The sequence below is a fragment of the Hippoglossus stenolepis genome, chromosome 3 (assembly GCF_022539355.2).
Source record: "Hippoglossus stenolepis isolate QCI-W04-F060 chromosome 3, HSTE1.2, whole genome shotgun sequence".
NCBI lineage: Eukaryota > Metazoa > Chordata > Actinopteri > Pleuronectiformes > Pleuronectidae > Hippoglossus > Hippoglossus stenolepis.
The window spans coordinates 7,275,793-7,299,531 of record NC_061485.1 but is presented as its reverse complement, the minus strand read 5'-3'; the positions used below and the strand labels follow the sequence as shown (position 1 = coordinate 7,299,531).

Below are 23,739 nucleotides of genomic sequence, written 5' to 3'. Positions count from 1 at the left end.
TCAACATAAGCAACTATAAAACCGCAAAGAAGAAAAACCAAACATTTGTTTTTTTCTACATTCACACTCAAAAAATTTCCCAAGACAGAAATGTACTGCAAATGATTTATAATTGCAAAATGTTGTGTAACAAACCATCTTGATAAATACGGGCATTAAACAAAGCATTATCTAAAAAAGTTGACCTTCCATCACAGCCACAGAACACAAATAGATATGATCATATTCTCATTAGAAAAAGAAAATAAAAGCATTAAAAAACAACTCCGGGGCCATATTTATATATTTGCATATTTCAAAATATTAAAACACCAATAGATTTCTGTTTTAAAATAACAAGGATAACTTAGAAAAAAATGTCAGTTTCACACTAAGTTACAGTCTCTTTCCTCACTTGAGCTGCTATGTACAAATAAACTCGTTTGAATCACAGATGCGACTCATAACTGTAAAGCAAATGAAAAAGAAAATAAGTGCCAAAAGCAGGGATGTGCAGGACGCAGCACAACGATTAGTTTTTTTAGATAACTTAGTGTCCTATGACAAACATTTGTAAGCACTTTGAATTCTACGGGAGAAAACTTGCAAATTCCTCATGAGAGAAAAATCGATCGTCACAAAAGAAGCTGCTTGAATCGATTCTCTGCATCAAGCTTTATATTCCAGAACAGTGGGAGTGCTGCTGAGAAAGAGGCAAAGGGGCACCTACTGAATCAGAATGAGCAAACTAACAAACAGCGGGCCTGACCTACTAAGATCCAAATAAAGAGTGCCAAGTCGCGTGTGCATTGTAACAGATTGCACGTTTGGTTTGTGGGCGTTTTGCTGGTGATCTACTAAAGATAATTGCGCAAATGATAACAGGTGCAAACATGGTAGAGGCAGTAGTATTTAAATGAGCTACAGCAAAGAAATATTAATATAACTCAAAGAAATGACATGGGAGAGTATCTGCGAGAAAGTAAATGCTGTGGGTAAAACAAAAAGAGCCACCAATGAAATTAAGAGAAGATGGCAGGACATCAGAAGGGGGCAGTGGAAGAGATGCCTCTGACCAATATGGCACGAGCGCTCAGGCGCGACACTCGGGCCATTGTAGCGCACATCTGTTGATGCCCATCAGTGCCCTGGCAAGAGAGGGATTTATTTTGCTTCTGTCAATCCAAACATGCTAACACGAGCAGAAAAAAACCTGTTCTCTCCGTCTTCTTCCTGCCGTCTCCTCCTCACCACAATAACTGCAGAGCCATCTGTGCGGACTAAATGGACAGCGCCTGTTATTCTGCACGCAATCCTCAGTGCGTTAGTAGATCAGCTTGGATGTTTTTTTGCGGGTGAAATCAACACGTTTTTACACGCGCAAACCTTTAGTAGATCAGGCCCAGAGTCTTCTCCCTCATTCGCACTCTTACAAAACTGTACGAATAACATGTCTAATAACATCACGATAAATCCAGATTTCACTCCTGCGTCTTAATGCCGCAATTCATCAATGACTGTTGCAGTGTGACCCAACCCACACACAACTGAACCGTTTGTCGTACACTTCATCACCTCTTGTTCTTCCAGGCTTATTGTCTCCACTGGGTTTAACTGCCCTATTTACACCTGCTTTTATCATGTGATCTGTGTTCAGACGTGTTATCAGGTTAAAGACATTTGATAAAGACCTGTTAGCCGCTGCCTTCGTCCACTCCTGGTATCAGTAAGTGCTTCTCTTATCTTAATTCCGCCTGCATTGGGATCGGATCTTAGAACGCTAATGCACAGCAAGGCACGTGAAAGCAGAACGAGTCATCTGAAGCTTTGTAATGGGCAGCTTGAGATAACAGGAAGAGGTTTAGTTGGGTGATCCATCAACTGGCTTTTTCCTCCCAAACAACCTGGCCCCCCCGGCCCCTCTGGGTTTCGGGTGCTGACCATAAACCTCAATGTTCTTTGTTCTATGTCGAGCCTCATCTCCTGGTGGCATTTATATACCAGGCTGAAATCTGATCCCAGTGTGAGCCGCACCACCTGAAGTCTGTTGGAAGTGTTCAGCATCATTTGCACTTGCATTAAAGCTAGGGTTGGTACGTCTGGAAAAACTAACAAGAGCAGGCGGCACTTTGAAAATGTGGAACTGATACATCCCACCTCCTCCCATCAGCCACCTCTCATCAAAGCAAACTGTCTGACAGCTGCTACAAGTCGACTTTTCTGAGACTCACTAGCCAACTTGACTCGGGGCCATGCAGTGCAAACAGGTACAGCAGCCGATCATTTCATTCGGCATTGAATGAATTATTGGTTGTGTTTTTTATAATTCTGTGAGGGGTGACGTCATTTATTTTTTGTTGAAGAGAACTTCGTTTGTTGATGGATATCAGGACATGAAGAGAATGTCAACAAATAAGATAAAAGGTGTTTCAGAAACCATTTTCCAACCCTGCCTTGAGCTGTATCTGGATCAGATATCAGCCACATCAAGTATATTCATATACTCATGTATATAAGAATCCACCCTGTATAATTTGGCACAACTGTCACCGTGGCTGCAGCTAAACTGTGTTTTTTTGGCTGTTTCTTTGTTGTGCTTCCGGTAGTGTGTTTAAATGCAGGCGACATCTTGCTGAGAACACAGAGGGAGGGGGGAGACGTGCCCGAGGAAGGGTTAGTTTTGGTCCGAGATATTAATGCATCGTAAATAGATGTGGTGTTGAAGTGCTCGTGGTGAAAACACCATCGGTTCCAGTTTCAACGGTCACATGGTTGTTAAACATGAGCAGTTTGTGGAGTCGGGTCCAGTTAGAGTGAGATTCTGAATCAAGAGCACAAATCCAGTCGTGGAGAGAAGGCAAGGTCACAGTGCAGTCAGTGCTCTGTGCCGTCAGTGCTACAGTGACACATCCTCTGCCCTGTGCCAAGGTACACACACACACACTCCCTCACACACACACACACACACACACACACACACACACAGAAGATGCACTGAGATCAATACACACACTTTACTGCTACGAGTCTTTAAGCATGTTGATGCGTGCAAAGATCTTGAGTGCAGGCCCCAGTTTAATGTTCATGGTGCTCATGAGGTGGTCTTCCTTTAACAGGAGCAGGGCCTGTCCATCGATCTCCTGAGACCGAAACTCGTCCGCGATCTCCTGACAACCTGCGTGAAGAGGAGGAAGAAAAACAGACGAGTGTCAATCACAGTCAAACAGGATTCATAAGCAAAAATACACATGTGATTGATTCTGAATGTAAATCTTTTTGGATGCACTTCCCGCAAAACTGACCTGGCAGTGAACAAATGAACTCATAAACTTCCTCCACATTCCACCTGGTGGGGTCGTTGGGCAAGAACCGCTGACAGAGTGAGGGTGCATCTCTCCCAGCGCCGCCCTCCTGGTCCGAGGCCCTGCTCTGCTGCCGGCGAACGGGGACCTGAGCCGGGGCCGGGGTCGGAGCCAGGGGTCCCGAGCTGGCTGCCGACAGGGGAGACGCTGGCTCCTCGTAGCTGGACATGTCCGAGCACGGGCTGGACTCCTCCTGACTGGGTTGCGAGGGATGAGGCGAGGACACAGAGCCGCCCTGTGTCTGCTGCGGCGACGGGGACAGCTTCTGAAAAGGGAAACATTCAGGTTTGACTTCAGGGTTCTACATTTAGAGAAAGTTAACGGCTCATCAGTAAAACACTCCCGGGACATAGTGTTAGTCACAGCAAAGATTAAAGGGTAATAAGTAAGATTTATACTGTACATGACTGCTATATACCTGCAGGGAGTTGATAGGAGTGACTGATACCAAAGCCTCAATGATTCATTTGTCTGGCGCTTATAAAACTCACCGATTGGTCCAAACGTGAGACAAAAGCCCCCCCCCAAACTGGATATTCTAGACCGACCCCTTGAGACATTATATAACTCGAAATATTTTGGCTTGAAAAGATTGTCCTTTAGCCAAATAAATATTTTCCAGCAATAAATAGTGTAATGTTACAGACTTTGGTATTTTAAGGGTAAGGGAAGAGCTGATAGAAGTAGATGTACCGTCAAAGAGCTAAAAAAAATATTAAATAACATGCGCACGAGGCAGAAAATCTTAGCCGACAGTTTCCCGTTTTTGATGGTCGCCAATAAAGGTTGACAAGGATCGTAAAGCACTTAATGACCCTTTAAAGCCAGAGGGAGATGATCAGGCACCGGCACAAATGAAGATTCAATTCATTAAAAGGCACCAGGCGTGAAAAGTGCAGGGTACAAAATGTGCAGGAGAGGCAGTATGTAATGGAGGTAAAGTGTTGATGAGGAAGTTTTACAGCGCGGAAGGACTGAGTGTGTGAGTGTGAGTTGAGTGTGTGTGTGTGTGTGTGTGTGTGTGTGTGTGTGTACACACAGTTGTTATAGATCCTGGTCGGGACTTTAGATGGGATACGAACTTTGTCAGGACCAAACATGGGGTCCCTCCGGTTTTCAAACTTCTTTTTGAAGGCAGCAAGTTATATTTAGGGTTCTGGTTATTATTAGGTCAAGTTTATATATTTAGCTGTGATAGTTATGGTGTTTTTCTGTACCTGCTTCTTGGCCTCTACACTGGAACGACCCTGAGATCTCCGTCGCCAGCGGTTGGTTGGTTTACTCCTCTCTGGACGGAAAAGGCCTATCCGCTTCGTGCAGCCCACATTGTACCTGTTCACAAAGACTCATTACAGTTTTCATTTACAGAAGGAGCAGCTGATTGTTTAAATAATAGCAAAATATAAAAAAAGGGTGACTTGCCTCTTTGCACAAACCATGGAGCAGAATCTTTTCGAGGCCTTGAAGGTGTAGGCAAAGTCGACCCAGCCGCAGTATTCACACGTCAGCTTCGGCTCTGGTTCTTTGTCTGTGGAGGTGGAAACGATATATAACCATGAGACACACATGAATAGACAAGAGCCACGCAGCAGTTAGGTGAAGAGAAGCAGAAGCATGAGATTACACTGAGACACAAAGAGGAGCAGTGGGTACAGCACCATCATCATTCATCTCAGAGGCTCATGATCTTTGTCGACTCTGTACCACCAGGCATTTAACTACATTGAGTTAAGAACAGATGGGTGGGCTGCCGATGCAGTGTAATTTTGAACATTTATCAACCTTAAAAGTACTGCAAATAAAATTGTCAAGGTCAGAGCACGCCGAGTTTCTTCAGCACGCTCATAAACTGATATGCACACACACACCGGTGTACTTGTCGGATTCTCTTTGGCTCACCTGGCTGGTTCATGTCCTCCGGCTCGGAGTCGGTGTTCGCTGCGTTGCTGACTGGAGTTTTGTCGGGGTCGGAGGAGAGCTGATGATCCAGCTTCTTTGGGCTGTCGATGAGAATGGGCAGACGCTCCACCTGGTGTAGAAAATATTTACAACTGTGAATACAATGGTACAAACTCCAAGCTCGTTTCCTACCACACACCATTCATTCATACACTGCAGGTAGAGACATCAGGGGCTCCACGAGGGTCCAGTATCTTTCCCAAGGACACTTTGACATGCAGACTGGAGGAGCCGGAGATCAAACCACCAAACTTCTGTTTAGTGGTCCTATAACTTCCTTTAAAATACAGATGCTATGATCTTTCCTGCTAAATACAAAGTACATTATATCTGTTTGTTTGGCTCTTTATGTTTAGAGTGAGCATTTACATGCAATGTCCAGGAGGAGGCAGTGAGCCCAAAGTCTAGAACTCACAGTAAACATTACGCTGCACCTGAACAAAATGTTTAGTTTAACTTTGTTGTTTTTTTAGCTATTAAAAAGATGCGATGACGCAAAAGTCAACAGTTCTACAGTTACAATGTATAAAAAATAACATCATATTCAAGGGAGACGACGAGGAATAAAGAAGGATTTCAATGCCTTAAGGTAAAGTAGCTGAGAGACTGTGATGAAGCTCATTATACAAACACCGTCATCCATCTTCAGAGTTCTTACCTGACTATAATTAATGACTGAATCAAACACAAGCTGCGAGCTACCAGCGGTAACAGGCCCGTGTTTGCCTGCTGACAGCTCCCTGCAGGCATGTACACTGAAGACACGCGGTGGCTTCAGGTTGTTTTTCACGTTTCCCTGCTGGTAGAACGGAGATCAGGTACTTACCAAGACTGGGAACGGCTCGGCGCCTTCTTGGATGACGAAGCCTTCGATGACATGTGTGAGGACCTGGGGCTTGACGATGGCCTGGGGCGGTTTGTTCTCCCCGTTGTGCGGCGCGCTGCCCGTCACGCAGGGCGCCTCGCTCTCATTTCCTGAGGTCATGGCTGGAGGTGGAGTCGCAGGTGCAGCGGACGGCTTCTTGGTCGAGCCCCCTCCTGACCGAGACACAAATACAACACTGTGCGGTTAATATTCAAGAGCATGTCCTTTCTGAAGAACAGTCACGGCTGAGGTCAGTTTGAAATGACATCAGGGATAATTAGACAATTTATCATTTCTGTCATTTTTAAAACAAAAAGCCAGATGTCACAAATCCAAACATTTGATGTTTATATATGTGACTATGACATAAAGACTGTTTGTTGGCAATCAATCAATAACTAATTAAAAAGTGTAATTACCAGCCTTTTGATAAATTGTCAGTTATTCTTTGAACAACAAAACAATACGATAAATCCATATGACCATTATTTCAAACTTTTACCTTAATTATGATTAATGAACGATTTAAGTCATTTAGAGATTATAAATGTCAGTTTTGATACATTTTAGGTTAATTGCTCAACACTAAACAAATCCAAACATCATATCATTTCAGTTTTTCAAATGTGAGTATTGGCAGTTTTCCTCACAGGATCATAACCGGACTATAATTTGGGGTTTAAACTGTTTGTTGGGCAAAACATGACATTTAAAGATCATCACCTGGGGAGTCAGGAATCTGTAATGACCATTTTAAGGGTATTGTTTTGCACATTTTAGATCATACAATTAATCAAGGAAACAATCAGCAGATTAATCATTAAAAATGCATTAAATATATTATTATTTGTGATCCTAAATTAAAAACAGGTAATATCAGAACATAGGACGAGATGGAGAATATCCCTGTTTGATTTGATGATCTATTCACTGGAGAAAGTTACATGCTGGTTAACTCACCTTTATAATTTGATTCTAACAGTCAACCATAATAATTAAACTGGTAAAATGTCTGGAAACCTTTGACGAGGAACTAAGTTGTTAATTCATTGTATAAGAAGTGATTTGTCTTCTTATACTCACACATTGAAGCATCGGGTACTAAACTAAACGTCACGTTAAACCATGCGAGCCAACTATTTAACACGCAGACACTAGATTGGCCATATCCACAACAACACATTGTCCATGTGTGAGTGACCCACTGTCGGTCCGTGAACGCATCATGGATCCGTCGTCACATGTCGACAACAACCACAAAGCGAAAGTAAACAGCCGCCACGCTTTGTCCTCTGAAGAGCCTGCAGCGCAGAGTGAGAACAGTTTCCTTACCCCATCAACTTCCTCTGCGTTCAGCCGGTGAACACGTGCGGGTTGCTCTGAGCTGGTCTCTGTACCACCGCTCCCACGGACACACACACAGCGACCTGCTGCTGTTTGGGTCTGATCGGGGGTTTTCACGCTGCAGCGCCGCTTGGACCCGGGATCCGCCTCCTGTTTCCTCCCACAGCAGCTCGGAGCCTCCACAGGCTGCTGCTGCAGGACCACATGTTCCAACCATCAATCTTAATGTCCCAGCCACTAGAACCAGTTCACCTATGACCACTCATCAAAGAGCCAGACCAACTAAGACACTACTGCAGGGGCGTAGCACAGACATCTGGGGCCCACACAGGGGGGTCTCTGATATTCTTTATGCCCGAGTCCAAACATCCAGATTTTTATGACAATTACAACTAGAGTAGCCAAGGCTCAATAGTCCCTTCATAAAGCCACATTTTAATCCACTAGATCTGGATTTTCATTTAGATCCGGACCATAATAATCCCCTAAATATGTCTCCGAAATTTCCCCTTAAAGATTCACACATCATTCTCTGAGAAATCAATGAAAATGATCTCACAATGTTTAAGAAAGTGAAAAAAAATCCTGGATCTGCACCAAAATTTAATGGCTTTTTCCCTGACACATACCACATGACTTCCACCAAGTCTTCTGTTATGTGTATTGCCGTCATCAACGGACTGTCGACGAATCTCCACTTCCTCCCGGTGGACATAAATGAAGCCAAAATATCCAGGATGTGGGCGCTACTGTGCAGTAGCAATTGTGGTGAAGAGTTGCTATATCGAGGTCTCGCCAAGACAGGCGCTCGACCAATCAGAAGTCAGTCTTAGCTGTCAATCATGACGTTTCAGTCCTTAACAAATTAAAGCCAAACTTACTGGAAAAATGACCATATGAACAAACAGTGTGATTAAGAACAACCTAAATTGACAGAAACCATATTTGAGAAAAATGTATTTGATGTGTATGTTGACATCTTTATCTGATCCATGTCCCACCCACGAACATGGGGGAGGTGGGGTGTACAACATGTACTGCAGCCAGCCACCAGAGGTGTAGTAAGTTCTGGACACTTTGCATTAATAAACAACACTTCAGAGGTGGAAACATCAATGAAACAGGCAAAACAACTTCTGGTTCACAAAGTTTACTGCAGCTGTTTTTTATATTTTTATATATTATATATTTTGTGTCTCAGTGGGTCACGCTAATTTGTGTGAACGGAGCCATTCTGACAGCTGTCACTCCCGGAGCAAACATCTGAATTTACAGAGAAGCGACAGTTTCTCTGAATGTCTGTTAGCATACAGCGCAGTTGACGTTTGACCAACTCAACCAACCAACTTTTTCTCTAGAGGCTCACTCTTTCAACGTCACATTTTTCTACAGTAAAAACACAAACCAACAGAAACTTTGTAGATTTGCTGTCATCAGCCCCTGCAGACAGTGGATTACCAAAATAGTTTCCTGCTCTGCTGCTGAGAAGTGTTCCACACATCACACCCAACTCATTGCCCATAAACAGCAATTTGTGGTTTACAGAATGTTTCATTTTACAAGGAACACAGCATTAGTACTATTTTTTCAACCAGTTAAGAGAAATATCACTATAGAGACTGATCTTCGACAACGTTTACGAGACACAAGTACTCAGTATGTGCTCAGCGAGAGGACTTTAGCTGCTGCACGATCATCCTCTTGCAGTCTTAGTATTAAAGTGCAAAACTGATGACGATGAAGTCAAATGTCTTATAAAGAACTTTTTTTTCCATTTTATCCAAATCATCTGGCCGACAAAATGTGCACAAGAAGAAGAAGAAGACAGTTTTGGAGTTCAGAACTAAAATATAAAAAGACAAAGTCCACAGTCCAGTCCCAATTTTCCAGACATTTTCTGGAGTTCATCTTTTACATATGAAAAACGCAGCAGGAGATTGTCTGGTGTTTGCCAAAAAAGTGCCCACTAACATTTTGAAGTAACTCTTTATGCATAATTATTCCATTATCAGTATAAAAAAGTTAAAACAACAAGTGCTTAAATCCAGTTCATAAACATCAGCATTGATTTTCCTATTCACTGAAGATTTCAAGAGTTGACCAAATCCATGAGAGCAGCGATATCGTTATAGATTCCATGTCAAGGTGACAAGTTGTGGCTAACGCAGTTTTTAAACTGCTACCAGACTTATTGTCCCAGTGGCTAATTATTTGAAGAGTTTATTAACCAAAACATTTAGGTGTTCCACAGGGAGTCATTTGGCAGCTTAGAAAATCATGCTGAATCATTACCTTGTTGCTGAACAGCTGGTGTAACGGTATCGACCTTGGGCTGCTCTACAGGCTTGGCAGGTTGTGATGGTAAAGGTGCAGGTTGCTGCTGTTGTTGTTGTTGTTGTTGTTGTTGTTGCTGCTGCAGTTGTTGTTGCAGCAGTTGTTGTTGCAGTTGTTGCTGTTGTTGCTGCTGTTGCTGCTGCAGTTGTTGTTGTGGTTGTTGCTGCTGTAGGTGCGGTTGGTGCTGTAGTTGCGGTTGGTGCGGTTGGTGCTGTAGTTGCGGTTGGTGCTGCGGTTGGTGCTGTTGGTGCTGCGGTTGGTGCTGCGGTTGTTGTGCGGAGGGGGTCGGACACGTCTCTCTGACCACCAGTGAGGTGGGCTTGTCTTTACTGTCCTGAAGCAGCCGAGAAGCCTTCAATTGGCATTAGGAAAAAAAGCCAGAGGGGAAAAAACGTGAGAAAGACACATCAGGGGCCATAAGTGCTTTTAATGTTAGTGACTCAAAAACTGAAAACCATTAGGTCTGGAAAACATCAAACCAGTGGGAAAATTTTACAGCAGGAATTCAGAAGATCCCTTATTCACATGTGTGTCTTGGAATTGACATCGATACTGTGGGTGTTGTTGGAACAGTAGTTTTTGTTTTTCTGGTTACCACTTTAAAAATATTAAATTCAAGATTGGGAACGACACAAAAAGTCAGGATGTGAAGTAGAACACAGAGCCATGCATCATTAGAAACAAATGGAGGACAAACCCATGAATCACATCCATTTTGCAAGCGTGGAAACAAGTAGAATGGATGATGTTTGGTAAATTACTGTGAGAGACGGATTGAATCTCAGCTGTATATACAAATGTCTGTTTTAGAGAATTTACTTTCATTAGTCTGCATTAAAATTTGAAGGTTTTAAACAAAGCAAATTAATCAACAAAATAATTTTGCTTTTGATTAAGCTACAGTTACAAGAGCTTTTTCCTTAAAGATCATATTTCAAGTGTGCTCACTGTTGGCTGTATTTGAAGGTTGATGGCAGTGAGCTGGACGGGCTGAGCTTTGGCGTGGCTGAGGGAGGAGTGGAGGGTGTGGGGGCTGATGGTGGAGTGGAAGATGGTCGCCTGCTGGCTGGGCATGGAGGGCTGGTGTGGAGCAGGTTTGGGCAGCACAGGGACCGGGTGCTGCGACGGCTGAATGGAGGCCGTCTGCAGCAGCTGACCCGTCGTCTTCTGGGAACCTGGACTCTGATGGACGACAAACTGCTGCTGCTGCTGCTGCTTGTGCTGCTGAACCAGGGACTGCGGCTGAATCTGGGTGTACGCTGGAACGAAAAAGACTGTGACACTTACAATATATAGAAGTTATTCAGTCACCGAACTGCTGCCTCCACCATACACAAGCGTTTCCTTGATTCTAAATTACTGAAGCCTTCAAGCCTCACTTGCCATAAGTGCATTGCATCAACAAATAAATAAATCAAGAAAGAGAGCTAGAGATGCTGTTGGTTAAGGGCAGATTATTATGTAATCTTGTTAATCTAAGTCAATCGTGAATAATTATAGTAATGACTGTGCCAAACATCATCTTTCCTATCTTCTCACAACGTGAATATGTTCCGCTTTCTAAAAAAAAAAAGGTTTTGGACTGTTGGTCAGACAAAACAACTTGAAGACATCCCCCTGGGTTCACAGAAAATTGTTTTCAAATGTTGAAAGGCATATACTAATTGTCAGATTAATCAATAAGAAAGGAACGTTTCAGGCCTGATGTTTAAAAGTTGATACGCAATTTGATCACATATAATTGTTTTCTGTAAAGTAGTTTAGAAATATCTTTACTGCATTGAACTGTGACTTGCTACAGACCATGAGAACCTAGTGTCTATCAGAGTCACAGGCTCAGAATTAATGACAAATGGAGATGTCTGCTGTTTTGTGGGCGTCTCTTCACCTTCCTGATGACAGGAGCTAATATTGAGGGCTGGTTGAAAGGTGCATTGTCGCGGCAGTTACAGTTTTGGACTGAACATTACTCACAAATCGTTACAAAACAGCCTGTCATCACCTGTCAGTGGTGTTGTGGGTAAAGAGACATCCTGAGCTCATAACCTGCCCTGGAGCCCACGACACAGAACATCAATCTTGCATTGTGGGAGCATGTGTGAGTGGGCGAGTGTTCTGGCGAAGTAGCCCGAGGCTACTCAAACATTAGAAATGCCTCAGAAACGAACATGAGGAGCCAGCAGTCTATGACACAGTCTGTATAGAGGTAATGTTGAGTCAGTGGGTCCCAGTCACTCAGTCTGCTGCTTCCTCCCTCTCCAACGACTGTACCAGGAGGCAATAAGAACTAACAGACTCAGACATGTTACTGAAATCCAAACAAGAAATGAGTGGCCCCTGCAGAGAAGAACTATACGGTAGCTTCTGCTATATGAGCCGCATGAACATGGAGGTGTGTTTAGTAATGTTAATGAACCCCTCTGCAATAAATCCAAGCATGGAAAACTGCCAAGTACATCAGCATTTGTCTGAAATCCCCATGATCCTCTCCCTCCTCCTCCTCCTCCTGTTCTTTTCATGATGTTTTGTGTGGGATAGGCTCCATCTGGTTTCAAAGTTTCCCTGCGAGAGACTAACCGCAGTCTGTGCCCTGCTGCGGAAAATGTAGATGTTTCAATCCAGCGGAGTTTGCATGTCATTAGTCCCTTAAACGCTCCAGGATCTGCTGAAAACGGTTTTCTTTTTCACGTGGCGAGACACAGTGGAACCCACCAACAGAAAATTGGGTTAGCTATGGCGTACGCAGAAGACAATATTTACAGTGTTCAGAGCTGGGTGGGTATACACATAAATTCTTGACTTTGGAAATGTTAGTTTGATGAGCCTATAGCTGAAACAATTAGTTGATTGATAAATTAAATAAATAATCAGCAACAATTCTGGTAATTTAATACTTCAGTAATTTTCTGTAATTCATCAACACTGAAAATAAGCAGTTATGGCCCGAGATGACAAATAGAACTTTTAACTGTTTTACATGGTCTTTATCATCCGATGAAGTTTGGTCGGCTTGTGCGTGCTGACAGAGACTAAGAGTCCAAAATCATGTCAACAGTTCTGTGAGGCTGCTGAGCATAAATGAGGTTTGAATATTTCATGTTGACCATGTTCACCATTTTCAGTGAGAACAAAGTAGAGAGGAGTCTAGTGGGATTGTCTATTTTGAATGTTTGTCAAAAATGTGCTAACAATTCATCCAATGGTTGCTGAGATGTTTCAGTCTGGACCAACAGACCAACACAGTCACCTCTGCAAGTCTTAACAATACACATGTCAAGTGAGGAGCCAATAAGATGAACGGTTCTCCAGCTATGCGAGCCACGAACAGACAAAAGACTAGAATTATTGAATAGATCATTATAATCTTGTTGAAAATATGGCCCTAAAATTATAATAACAAACGAAGGCAAACTGTCAAGGGTCAAAATACAACGATATTTGTTTTCTAATTGAATTGCAGCGCCCACAAAGGAACTGGGCAGTTTCTACATTCCCCAGCTCCAGTCTGTGCAAATGCGGGGGAATTCTGAATCCGTGCACACCGGATACAACAAGCCTATCCCATGAATCCTGACAACTTTCTCAAGCCCCTAATGAGGAACAGAGAAAAGTCTTGGAGGAGGAAGACAGGGGAATTCATTTTAACTGCTCTTCCCCCTCAAGGTCTTGGGATTAAGGACAGGAATGACTCAGGGCCCCCACACCCACACACATATATATACACACATGCAATCATACAATCTGCAGCTTGGCCTCCCAGCCCACTTAAACATGCATATATATATATCTATTGGTGCAGAGTTGTGCAATGCTCTGAGGTTGAGGACAGTATACGCTTTCTAATGAGTTCATAGCACCAGGCCCTGGAAAATCCCTGAGGTTCCACGTTCTCACTGGCTGCTGCTTTGACTTAATTTCAGAAAGGCACATTCCAGCCTTAAACAATAGCCTCAGGCCATCTCTCCTCACTTCAACACAATTCATCAGATACATAATCAAATAGGAGACTTGCACTGACAGAATAATGGAAACATAACAGCCAGGTCCTCCTAAATAAAAACCTATTTTACAAATAACTGAAGTAAAAGTTCAGAGCCTGAAGAATAGACAGAAATAAAAGCAGGTAGAAAACCAATGTTGAACTTCATTGGTATTCTGCACAATCCTGGTCCTTTCAATCCTTGAATAAAATGAAATAACAGGAGGGGATATTTCAAAAGACTACAGACAAGGACAAAACAGGTTCAATTATATGCTCGGTGAAAAGGTTGTACATACATTTGAAGGCTGGGTTTTCATTTTGTCTTAAAGGGTTACTTCAGCACTTGGTGTTTTGTCTTTCCAGGTTTTCTTTTTGTCAACATATTCAAGTTAAACTGGCAACCGATGCCGTTGCTAGAAGCTGCATAATTTTGCCAAGACACAGGCATCGTGTTCAGACCTGCTCTTTAATCTGTGAGCATGGTACTTTTGGGGGTTCCCTGCTGTGGTTTTTATAGTAAGGTGGCTCGTTTCTGCCAAGAGGAGGTGATCAAACACCGACTGCAACAAGCCAGATGGCCAAACGTTGGTATTCAGCCCAATTCCTATTATTGGAGGAAAAGCAACAGACTCTTAATGTTTGTGAAGTCTTCACTGTTAACAGAAACATTGCTCCAAAATGAACTGTCGTGTATTGGATAGCGAGATGACAACCAAAAATAGCAAGCACGTTAATCACACCTCCTCTTTGTTGCTGTCTCAGCTCGGGCCAGACTTGTCTCTGTTGAGTCACGTTGAACACAAATAAAGAAAAGATGAAGTTGACTAACTAGTTTTGATGTTATATTTTGTTTACTGATATGGTTAATATAAGGTTTGTTATGAAAAGTTAAGAGCCTCCTTAATTATTCACCAGCATATAATCTGTTTATCAGTTTGATTATGTCTTCAGGCAGAAGAAGAGACTTAACTTGAGTCAAAGAAGTAATACGACATTGGAGAAAAAGAAAAAGCACAGAATTAGCAAAATAAAATATGTCAAGTCTGTCGGAGTAATTTAATTACTGTATCACATCTTATATCTTTACGCATCACATCATTATAACTATCCTTACTTATTTATTACTTTACCTTTGCTGCTGTTACACGGCAAGTTATACCATAGTGGGACTGAAAAAGGATGATCTTCTTAATGTCTTAGTCCACAATTGACCCAATCAATTTGAGCTTGACACAACCAATTTAGGGTAGAAAGCAAAAGTAATATAACAAACTACTACAATCACTAAAGGCTCTTTTCAGCAGTAATAAGCACATAAATACCATTGAAAAGTAACAACATTAAAAGACTAATTAATTAGATTACTAATTATATCTACAGTCATTAAAGCCAAGGTTAGAGACGGGGTGTGAACTTATCACCCAGCACTAACCACAACAGACTTCCATTAGCTGGAACAAGACACAGTTTTATTTACTATAGACAGTGATGGGCCTGCAGAGACACATTTTCGGTGATTTCAGTAAAAGTGCATAATGACCCAGTCACAGTCAAGTTGGATCCATCAGACAGCCGTGTTGCTTCTGCTCTTCCTGATCCACAGTGTATTAACTCCCCAGCATCGCGTGTGCACACCTGTCCCTCATGGGCTGCTGCTATGGCAACTCATGTTAATTTTTTTCAGTGTGCAGCCAGACTTTCTGCTTCCATCCTCCCTTTCATTTTATGTGAATCCATTACTGCAACAAAGCAAGACGCAGTTGTGCACCGACACATTCGGATAATCCCCACCCCCGCCACTTTTCCAGACACATGCTCCAAAAAACACACAGGCACGCACACACGCATATGAATAGGCAAACAAAAACAGCGGCATGCATTAACAGCGTATTCCAGTGTAAATAAGGTTTACACTCATGTACACTCCACATACAGTACATTCATACTTCATAATTTTAAGCTCACGAAGCATCCACACTGTAAAGTATTTTGTGTCTTATCAGGACCCTGTGGAAGATGAGATAATGCATCTGAAGGGACTTATCCTACAGACACTCGGGACTTAATTTGACTTAATCAGCTTGTAGTGCTGGCATATCCACACAATTCACACTGCAAGGGAAGAGAAAAAAATAACAGCTGCCAACTTCCAATTACACAGTAAGTGGTTTAGAGGGACTCTTGCGTGGCATTGTGCCTTTCACAGCTTCTAGTTCAGCAGCCCCACTGTTTCAGACGCAACCCAACACACTGTCTTTAATACGCCTGGTTTCACCCCTTTACTGAATGAATGGGTTTGTGATGCAGGCCCCGACATGTCACACTCCCAGGCCAGGAGAAAGCTATTAAAAGTGCAAAGAGTAAAAACACGTCTTCTCATCTGAGCTTACTATAAACACGAGAGCACGTTTCTACTGTATATCCGTCAGTGGCTTGAAGCCTCACGTCTATTTAAAGGTTTAAAATGTACATGTGTTGTAAAAAAAGAAGAAGCAGGCAGCAGCTGGAACACAATCTGGCAGCTAAATCTATCTGCCCACAAAAAAAACCTTCCTATGGAACACTGAGTGTAGTTGTATGTACAGAAATAACATGGACCTTCTAAAAAGGCAGCTGGTTTAAATTTAACATACCCATCATTTACTGTGTAGCCAGTGTGGACTATCCGTCAGAGACACAGACAAATACTGACAGGGGATGTACTGAACCTGGGCTGGCTTATGGGGAATTTTGAGACAAGCTATTGATTACAGCTTGTTTGATCAACCTATCGATATTCAGGATTTCAAAAGTATGTTGTGAAATACCTGATTTATAAATGTGTAACAAATTTTAAGGAAGTTGACCAAGCTATCAGTGTTTCTTTTTGATTTGGGACACTCATAGAATTGGCGTACCGCAGACAAATTAGGTGTGTGAGTGTGTAAAAAATATTCATGAAGTTAAAAGAAACGGCAATAATTAATGATGAAATCCAAATGTTTAAGCCAACAAATGTTTTTTCATTTCATGCCTCTTTCTGCTTTAGAGACAGAGAGTTTTTGTCACCGTTGACAATTCTGTCAGATCTGTGAGCGATTGTTTAAAATAATGCTTAAGTTGTAGAGTGCATTTTTATTCAGGCGCCGGAGGTCTTTATGGGTTACTTGACCGAGCTATAAAATTAGAAATGAAAAGTGAAAAATGCCTATTGCAATTTCCTCCAGGCCAAAGAGATGTCTTCATGTTGTTTGTTTTGTCTGTTTTACTATCTTTTAAGATATAAAAGGGAGTAAATCTTCATAGTTTGGCTGCTGTAACTAGCAAATGTGTCAACTTTAATATCCATATCAGTACTATTTATTATTATTATTTTTACTCCTTAAAAACTGTTCCATTTTTCTGCAGAGGTCTGGGCCCTTTTGGTTTAGCTGTGATTGTTATCTGCTTCATGGCTACAAGGCCTCCATTGTACATACTCTACCAGTATTTGAACTTTTCAGGTAATGGGATTACAAGATTTTCTTACCTGGGGCAATGAGAGGCTGAGCACTAACAGCCGTAACACTGCGGCTCATGTTAATGGCTCGGACTTCTGTGACTGCTGCGCTCTCGCCCTTCTTCCCTCCCTCAGAGGAGCTGTCTAAGGAGCTGGTCCTCCCTCCTGCAGCGACCTGCATGCCCTGGTTAGGATTCTTGATGAGCGGGGTGGGCTGGATGGGCACAGGGCTCTGCTTCAGACTGAGAGCCTGCATGGTCTGAGTCTGAGAGGAAGACGTGGCCGCCCCCTGCTGGCCACGGATGGCGAGGTTCTGGACCTGATTCTGGGTAGAAACATGGATACAACTTTCATATTAGGTTAAAGGAATAGATTTTATTAGTCTTCCAGAATAATGATAGTGTTAAAAGAAAAAAACAATACTACAATAGTGCAATACATTCGATCTGTTAAATGTGTTAAAATATTTAAAACTTCCATTTCACATTCTCCACTATGATGCTCACCTCTGCATATAAGATTATATTTACAAGCGGGTTCCAGTTGAGGACATAAACACTACATTTAAGAGAGTAATTATAATTTTGGTGACAATAAAGAGGAACAAAAAAATCCCATACCTGTGAGGAAGCCTGTGAGGAGCCGTCTGACTGGACAGCCGTCACGGTGCCTGTTGGGGTGAAGATCAGCTGAGAGGACAGAGGGACGGCCCGGCTGAGGCTCCTGGCCACCTGCACCAGGTTATTCTGCTGGGCCTGAAGGGAAAAGACAAAAAGAGAACTGAATGAAAAAAACAAAACAAGATTTATGGATTTGATTGTTCTTTTATCTACAATAGTTTAAGATTAATGGTTAAAAAGCCACAGCACATGAATACACATTTCTTTATGAAAAAAGTGTCTTTAAACGGAATGTACTGAAGTAATAAAATACCTCCACTGTTTTGAACATCAAATGGTGAATGTGTGGAAAAACGAAAATAAATGAAAATCTCTAATTTAACATTAATTACTGCAATAATTTAACCCAGGAATCCTGCACCATAAATAAAAGCTATGACAATCTAACCTGACAAATGTGTTTTGCTGCCTTTCACAATGATCAAAGACATCCTATAATGCTGTGTACTTGGTTATAATGAGGAGGCAGGAACAGTCTGTTTGTACTGGCAGCTGCATTATTTACAGCAAATTGAAACAAACAAGTTACCGACAACCAGCTGCACCAAAATAGACCAGTGGAGTGAAGTGAAGACTTTGAATTCATTCAGCAATTCTTCAAAAACAACAGGATCTTAACCTACAGCCAAGGTAACACATGTGACCTTGGCTGTAGGTCACGAGAAGGGATTTCTGAGCATTCATACATATTCAAGGAATTCTCCTCTATGTTTGTAATGAGCCCTCTGGGGCTGGAGAGATCATCCTGACCACCTACTCTGGTGGCAAGATGAACATAAAGCACCAATTACTGTGGCAGAAGATGCATGCATAACATTCATGCCGATGCCAAAACACACACCTATTCTGCAGAGAAATTAATCTGAGCCGGAGTATTCTTATTTATTCAAGTGGTATGTGTGTGTGTGTGTGTTTATGCATATATGGACGCTTATGTAAATGGGCCAGTGGCTACGCCCCAGGTCTCACCATCTGGGCTCGCAGGTACATCTGTGCCTGGCTGGCCGTGAGTGTGGGGCCGGAGGAGCTGCCCAGCAGAACAGCCTGCTGGGAAATACTGGTGGGGGTGGAACTAATGCTCTGGGCCCGGCTGATCAGCTGAGCTGCCGCCGGGGACGTGGTCAGGTTGATCTAATGGGGGAGAAGATGAGCAGGATAATTAGTGTACACACCTCTGTACATGTACAGATATGTATATCATCACACCAGTACCAGGGTTTCCACACTTTCTTTCACACCAAATTCAAGAACTTCTAAGACTTTTCAGCAATTACCTCAACACAAAATAGTCAACCATCACAAATTATTATAATAACACTAAGAGTCTTTATAAGTATGAATATCAATAGAATGTCAATTTTTGCTATTTTCAAAAAGGTGTTCTGTGCTTTTTGTCAAATACACAAAATTTCAAGGACTCATTGGACCCAGAACATTTCACAACTTAATTTAATAGCAAAACAGCACAATGCACAGAGCTGCTGCAGTCAGGTGCCCATATTGCTTTAAGTATCTTGGTGCTAAATCAACTTAGTTTCTTGATAATCTAATGAACAACTATAAGTTAAACTTAAGAGGCTCTTAGAGGACAGACCCAACACTCAGAAGTGCACTTACCGTAGCCTGAGTAGATCCTGTTTGCTGAGATGAAGTGCCGTTCTGTAAAGAGCTTTGCCGTCCAGCTGCAATGCTGGCCTATTACAACATGAGAGCAGGAAATAGGTGTAAATGAGTGAGACACCGATTCCTGAAACATATCTTGCACCAAGTCAACAACAACATTAAGGATTATCTCTCCAACATAAATGACTTGTTCACGGTCAGTTACTGACTTGCTGTAAAGCGGCCAGGCTCTGGAGCTGAGCGGTGCTGAGGCTGTGCTGTTGCTGGAGGGCAGCAGTTTGCAGCCTCAGATGCTGCTGCTGGGCAGCGTACATCTGCTGCAGGTACTGTGCTGCTGTGCTGGGCTGTCTGTGTGGCGCCTGTTGAAACACCTGAATATGAAGACAGACAAACAAAGATGTTTGAGTAATGCACTCTGCACAAAAAGGGGGGCCAAGAAACAGAAAACGAAAAAAGACAGACATTCAGCTACACTGATACACAAACATCTGTCCCAAATCCTGCATGAATAGGAAAATGAACTGCATTCATAGAGCAGCTATTCCAGTCTCATCGGCCACTCAAAGCACATTCACACATACTTCTGTATACAGAGCTTTTTCTGTCACACACCATTCATAGACTGTCAGTAAAGCCGTCGGGGGCAATTTGGGGTTCAGTATCTTGCCTAATGACACTTTGGAATGCTGACTCGAGGCGAGGATTGAACCACCGACCTTCTGGTTAGTGGACAACCCTCTCCACCTCCTGAGCCCTGCATGAAATAACAATGCAGCCGTCAGAATCTAAAACACTGTGTGACAAGTATACATTTGTGTGTGTGTGTGTGTGTGTGTGTTACCTCTTTCCTACATTCCTAAATCACACGCCTGCTTCCAGCTATTTCCCACTACCCACAAACACAGCTGTGTACAACACTGTGTGAAATCATAACGTTGTATCTGCAGTCTATAAAACATGCAACAATATCATAAAATCTGCCGGTGGCCCCACAAATGTCAAAGCAGAGAGAGCATGAAGTTAAATTACTGCGAGGGACAGTCAGCTGGCATTCGTAAGAAATACAGCTTTTAACTACAGACAAAAAGGGTTCTGAGGCAAGGTGCTTTTTTATTTAAAGGGAATGTGCCCAAACTTGGAAAAGCAAAACCTAACTAAGGACTGAGACATGATACCCTGTCAGCTGCAATTAAGTGAAAAGGGTATCCTCCTCAGGGTTAGGATGAGGGGCCAGTTTATTACTGCATGCGTTTGATTATGAGACATAACTCTATGGGATAATTCGGAAAATATAAATCATAAGTTTTTTATTTATTGTATATATTTTCACAAAACAGATTTAACAATTGGCCAATTCAATCAATTCATTGATCACCACAAACATAGGTCACTTTTAAGCATCACCTTTGTCACATAGAGCTTTAAAATGGGAATTTATGTTTAATATTTGTTATTATTTTCCTGATGATTTATAGTTAAATTAATGATTAATTGTAAACATCAGTAGATAAATTAATAATTAAAATCAGAATTTGTTGCTGCACTAATGTCACTACCATAACAAGCTACTGACAAATGGTTGAAAACCACTGTATTGAATCAGAATGCATTGTGATTGTACTGTGGATTAGATTGTGCACTGTGTATTTGCAGTAATTGTGTGAGACTGACAAGATGAACACAATTGGAGTGTTTCAAAATGTGTAAAATTTGTATTTGCTGCAAACACACATAAAATCTCAATCACAGTCAGCAACAAAAGTCTCAACAATTCTTTGACCAAAGTTTAACAAAGCTAAACCACTGGGAATAAATCCTCACCCTTCACCTCTGGAAGTGCCCTCTGCCTGGTTGCCAAGCAACCAGAAAGGATGTTGACCTGTGGTCTGTGGTGACAGTGGACCATACAGACCCACATCTCTTGGAAGGAGGGTACAATTAGCAGGGATGCAACACATACATGCATTCAGCTCTCATTGACCATAGATGACCAGCAGTCCCTTAAGCTCTGCAGGCTTTTTGCTGTCAATAGGGTTTGCCCTCTAACTGTCAGCAGGGTGAGCACAAGGAAAGGAGGGTGAGATGATACAAAAACCCTGCTGTCAAAGCATCAGCCCTAAAAGTTGAGAGGACCTTATTCAGGGAGAGTAATCCTCTGCAGAGGTTTATCCCAGGGTCAAAGGGTCAAGAGCACTAAAGGATTGAACGCATTCCTTCCTTCAACTTGAACAAATCCTGTGTTGTGATGGTTTGTTTGAGCTGCCGTCATCAGTATATTGATCAGAGAGAGAAGTGCCTCGTATTTCATCAACTGCTCTGATGAGGAAATGCACAGACTTCTATTGGAAGTTTTTTGTGCACCAACAGAGGGCAGTAGAGCAGAGGAAAGTGTGCTTCTTTATGTGCATCTCAATGTGAATGCCGCCTGAGTTTGTATAAAACACACACACACACACACACACACATGCAATATCCAATTGTAGACATTTTTATTCAAGCCAAGCTCACCTGCACTGTTTGTCGGTCAGGTATCCCACTGTACACAGATATCTGAGGCACTGTCTGTCTTCCTGTTGTCATACTACTACTGGAACTACTGGTAGTGTTACTAATACTGTTGCTATTATTAATACTACTACTGGCGGAAGTGGTAGAAGTAGTAGCAGTAGTGTTGGAGGTATTACTACTGCTGCTGGCAGCTGTGGTGGTGGAGGAACTGGTGATGGAGGAAGTAGCGGTCCCGGTGTTGCTAGCCGTGGAGGCAGGGGCCCCCGGCTCACTCTCCATGGTGCCCTCTGCTCTTCTCACCTTTGACCCCCGGCTCTTCTGAATGGCTCTCCTGTGCCTGGAAGAGAGAGAGAGAGAGACAGAGGGGAATGAGAAAAAGGACACACTATTTTCCTTCTCTATACCAAACCTAATTAATTGTTTTCAGTCACAACACAACTGAAGCTAAAATTCCCCTGTGCACGACATTTCAAGAACCACTCAACTGAAGGAAAATGTGACACATTAAATGTCAAGTAAGAAATTAATTACATCAGTTAATGAAATGTGAGCAGTGAAAATGTATGTATTCATGACTACAGATAAGTTTGTTCCTTCAAGTATTTTTCCATCTTAAGCAAATTTTAATAAGCAGTTATATGACCTGCCAAAATGTTCTTCAACCAAATGCACCGCACTAAGTTCCATCAAAACATTAAGCAAGGTTAAACTCATAGTGAGCAAAACAGCTCAATATACAGTTTCTGGGAATATCAATAAAGAAAAATATTTATTGTAATTACTGAAAGCCTTTATTTACAATCTGCTCTTTACTATAATTTATCATGGTATATTTATGCATTTAATCTAAAACTAAACTAAACAAACTTAAATTACAGAAATTCGGTGACAGCCCTGACACCTTCATGGATGTGCTGTCTGCCCGGACACCTCAACCAGCTTTGCCACAACACTTAAACCTCTTATATTCCCAGTATAATCCATGTGACTGCAGATGTGAACACAGCTGTGAACACTACAGCGAGGTTAAGAGGGGCATTCCACAAATCTGCAGTTCGACCTGAGCCTCAACTGGGAAACGACTACTTCCTCTGAAGTCTGTTGTTTTAATGCATGACAGGACAAAAACTGAAACTACATCTAAATTTAGGAGCCAGTAATAAACTACTCCTCTAGTAGCCTAAGATGACAGACACTAACTCAGAAACTTTACTCTTTGAGTCTGACTTCATTCTCAAAAACAAAAAGTGGGGCAAGGCAGAGCGAGGCCGGTTAGAGTAGCCCACAAAAATGCAATTTGGGAATCTAATGATATCCAGTAAATTCAGCTTAAAACGGCAGAGCAGCAGTAAACATTATTACTGAACTGTATCTCAAGCACTGGAGCTTTTAACCTAAACGAGAACATGCATATTTGATCAAAGCTCAATGCGAAGGCAAAAGAGGCTGTTACAAATACAACCATATCAAAAACAGACCAAACATTATAGGCCTAACGATTACTCAAAATCCTCTAATTAAGAGTCCAGTCTATTTGTTTAGCAAAAGAGTAATTTGTTTATATAAAACAACATTAATCACAAAGGCCATCTCTACTTCTACATCCGTTTGCTCTTGTCAATCAT

At 42.1% G+C, this 23,739-nt stretch overlaps 2 protein-coding genes across 2 annotated transcripts in view; both read right to left on the bottom strand.

Moving 5' to 3' along the window:
- The window catches only part of LOC118104643 (T-complex protein 11 X-linked protein 2), a 10,035-nt gene extending 8,941 nt beyond the window's left edge, over nucleotides 1-1,094 (bottom strand). Inside the window, 1 exon segment of the mRNA XM_047339305.1 lies at nucleotides 1,056-1,094. Coding sequence (XP_047195261.1) covers nucleotides 1,056-1,094 — 39 coding nt within the window.
- On the bottom strand, nucleotides 92-23,739 carry phc2b (polyhomeotic homolog 2b (Drosophila)). Its single transcript, XM_047339304.1, has 15 exons — nucleotides 23,717-23,739; nucleotides 22,115-22,451; nucleotides 19,816-19,977; nucleotides 19,601-19,678; nucleotides 18,953-19,114; nucleotides 17,924-18,058; nucleotides 17,334-17,628; nucleotides 10,792-11,102; nucleotides 9,802-10,195; nucleotides 6,127-6,338; nucleotides 5,241-5,370; nucleotides 4,764-4,869; nucleotides 4,559-4,673; nucleotides 3,282-3,606; nucleotides 92-3,154 (listed from the first exon to the last, which is right to left on the bottom strand). Exons 1-15 carry the CDS (start codon nucleotides 23,737-23,739, stop codon nucleotides 3,000-3,002), a joined length of 2,940 nt encoding a protein of 979 aa, XP_047195260.1. The 3' UTR covers nucleotides 92-2,999.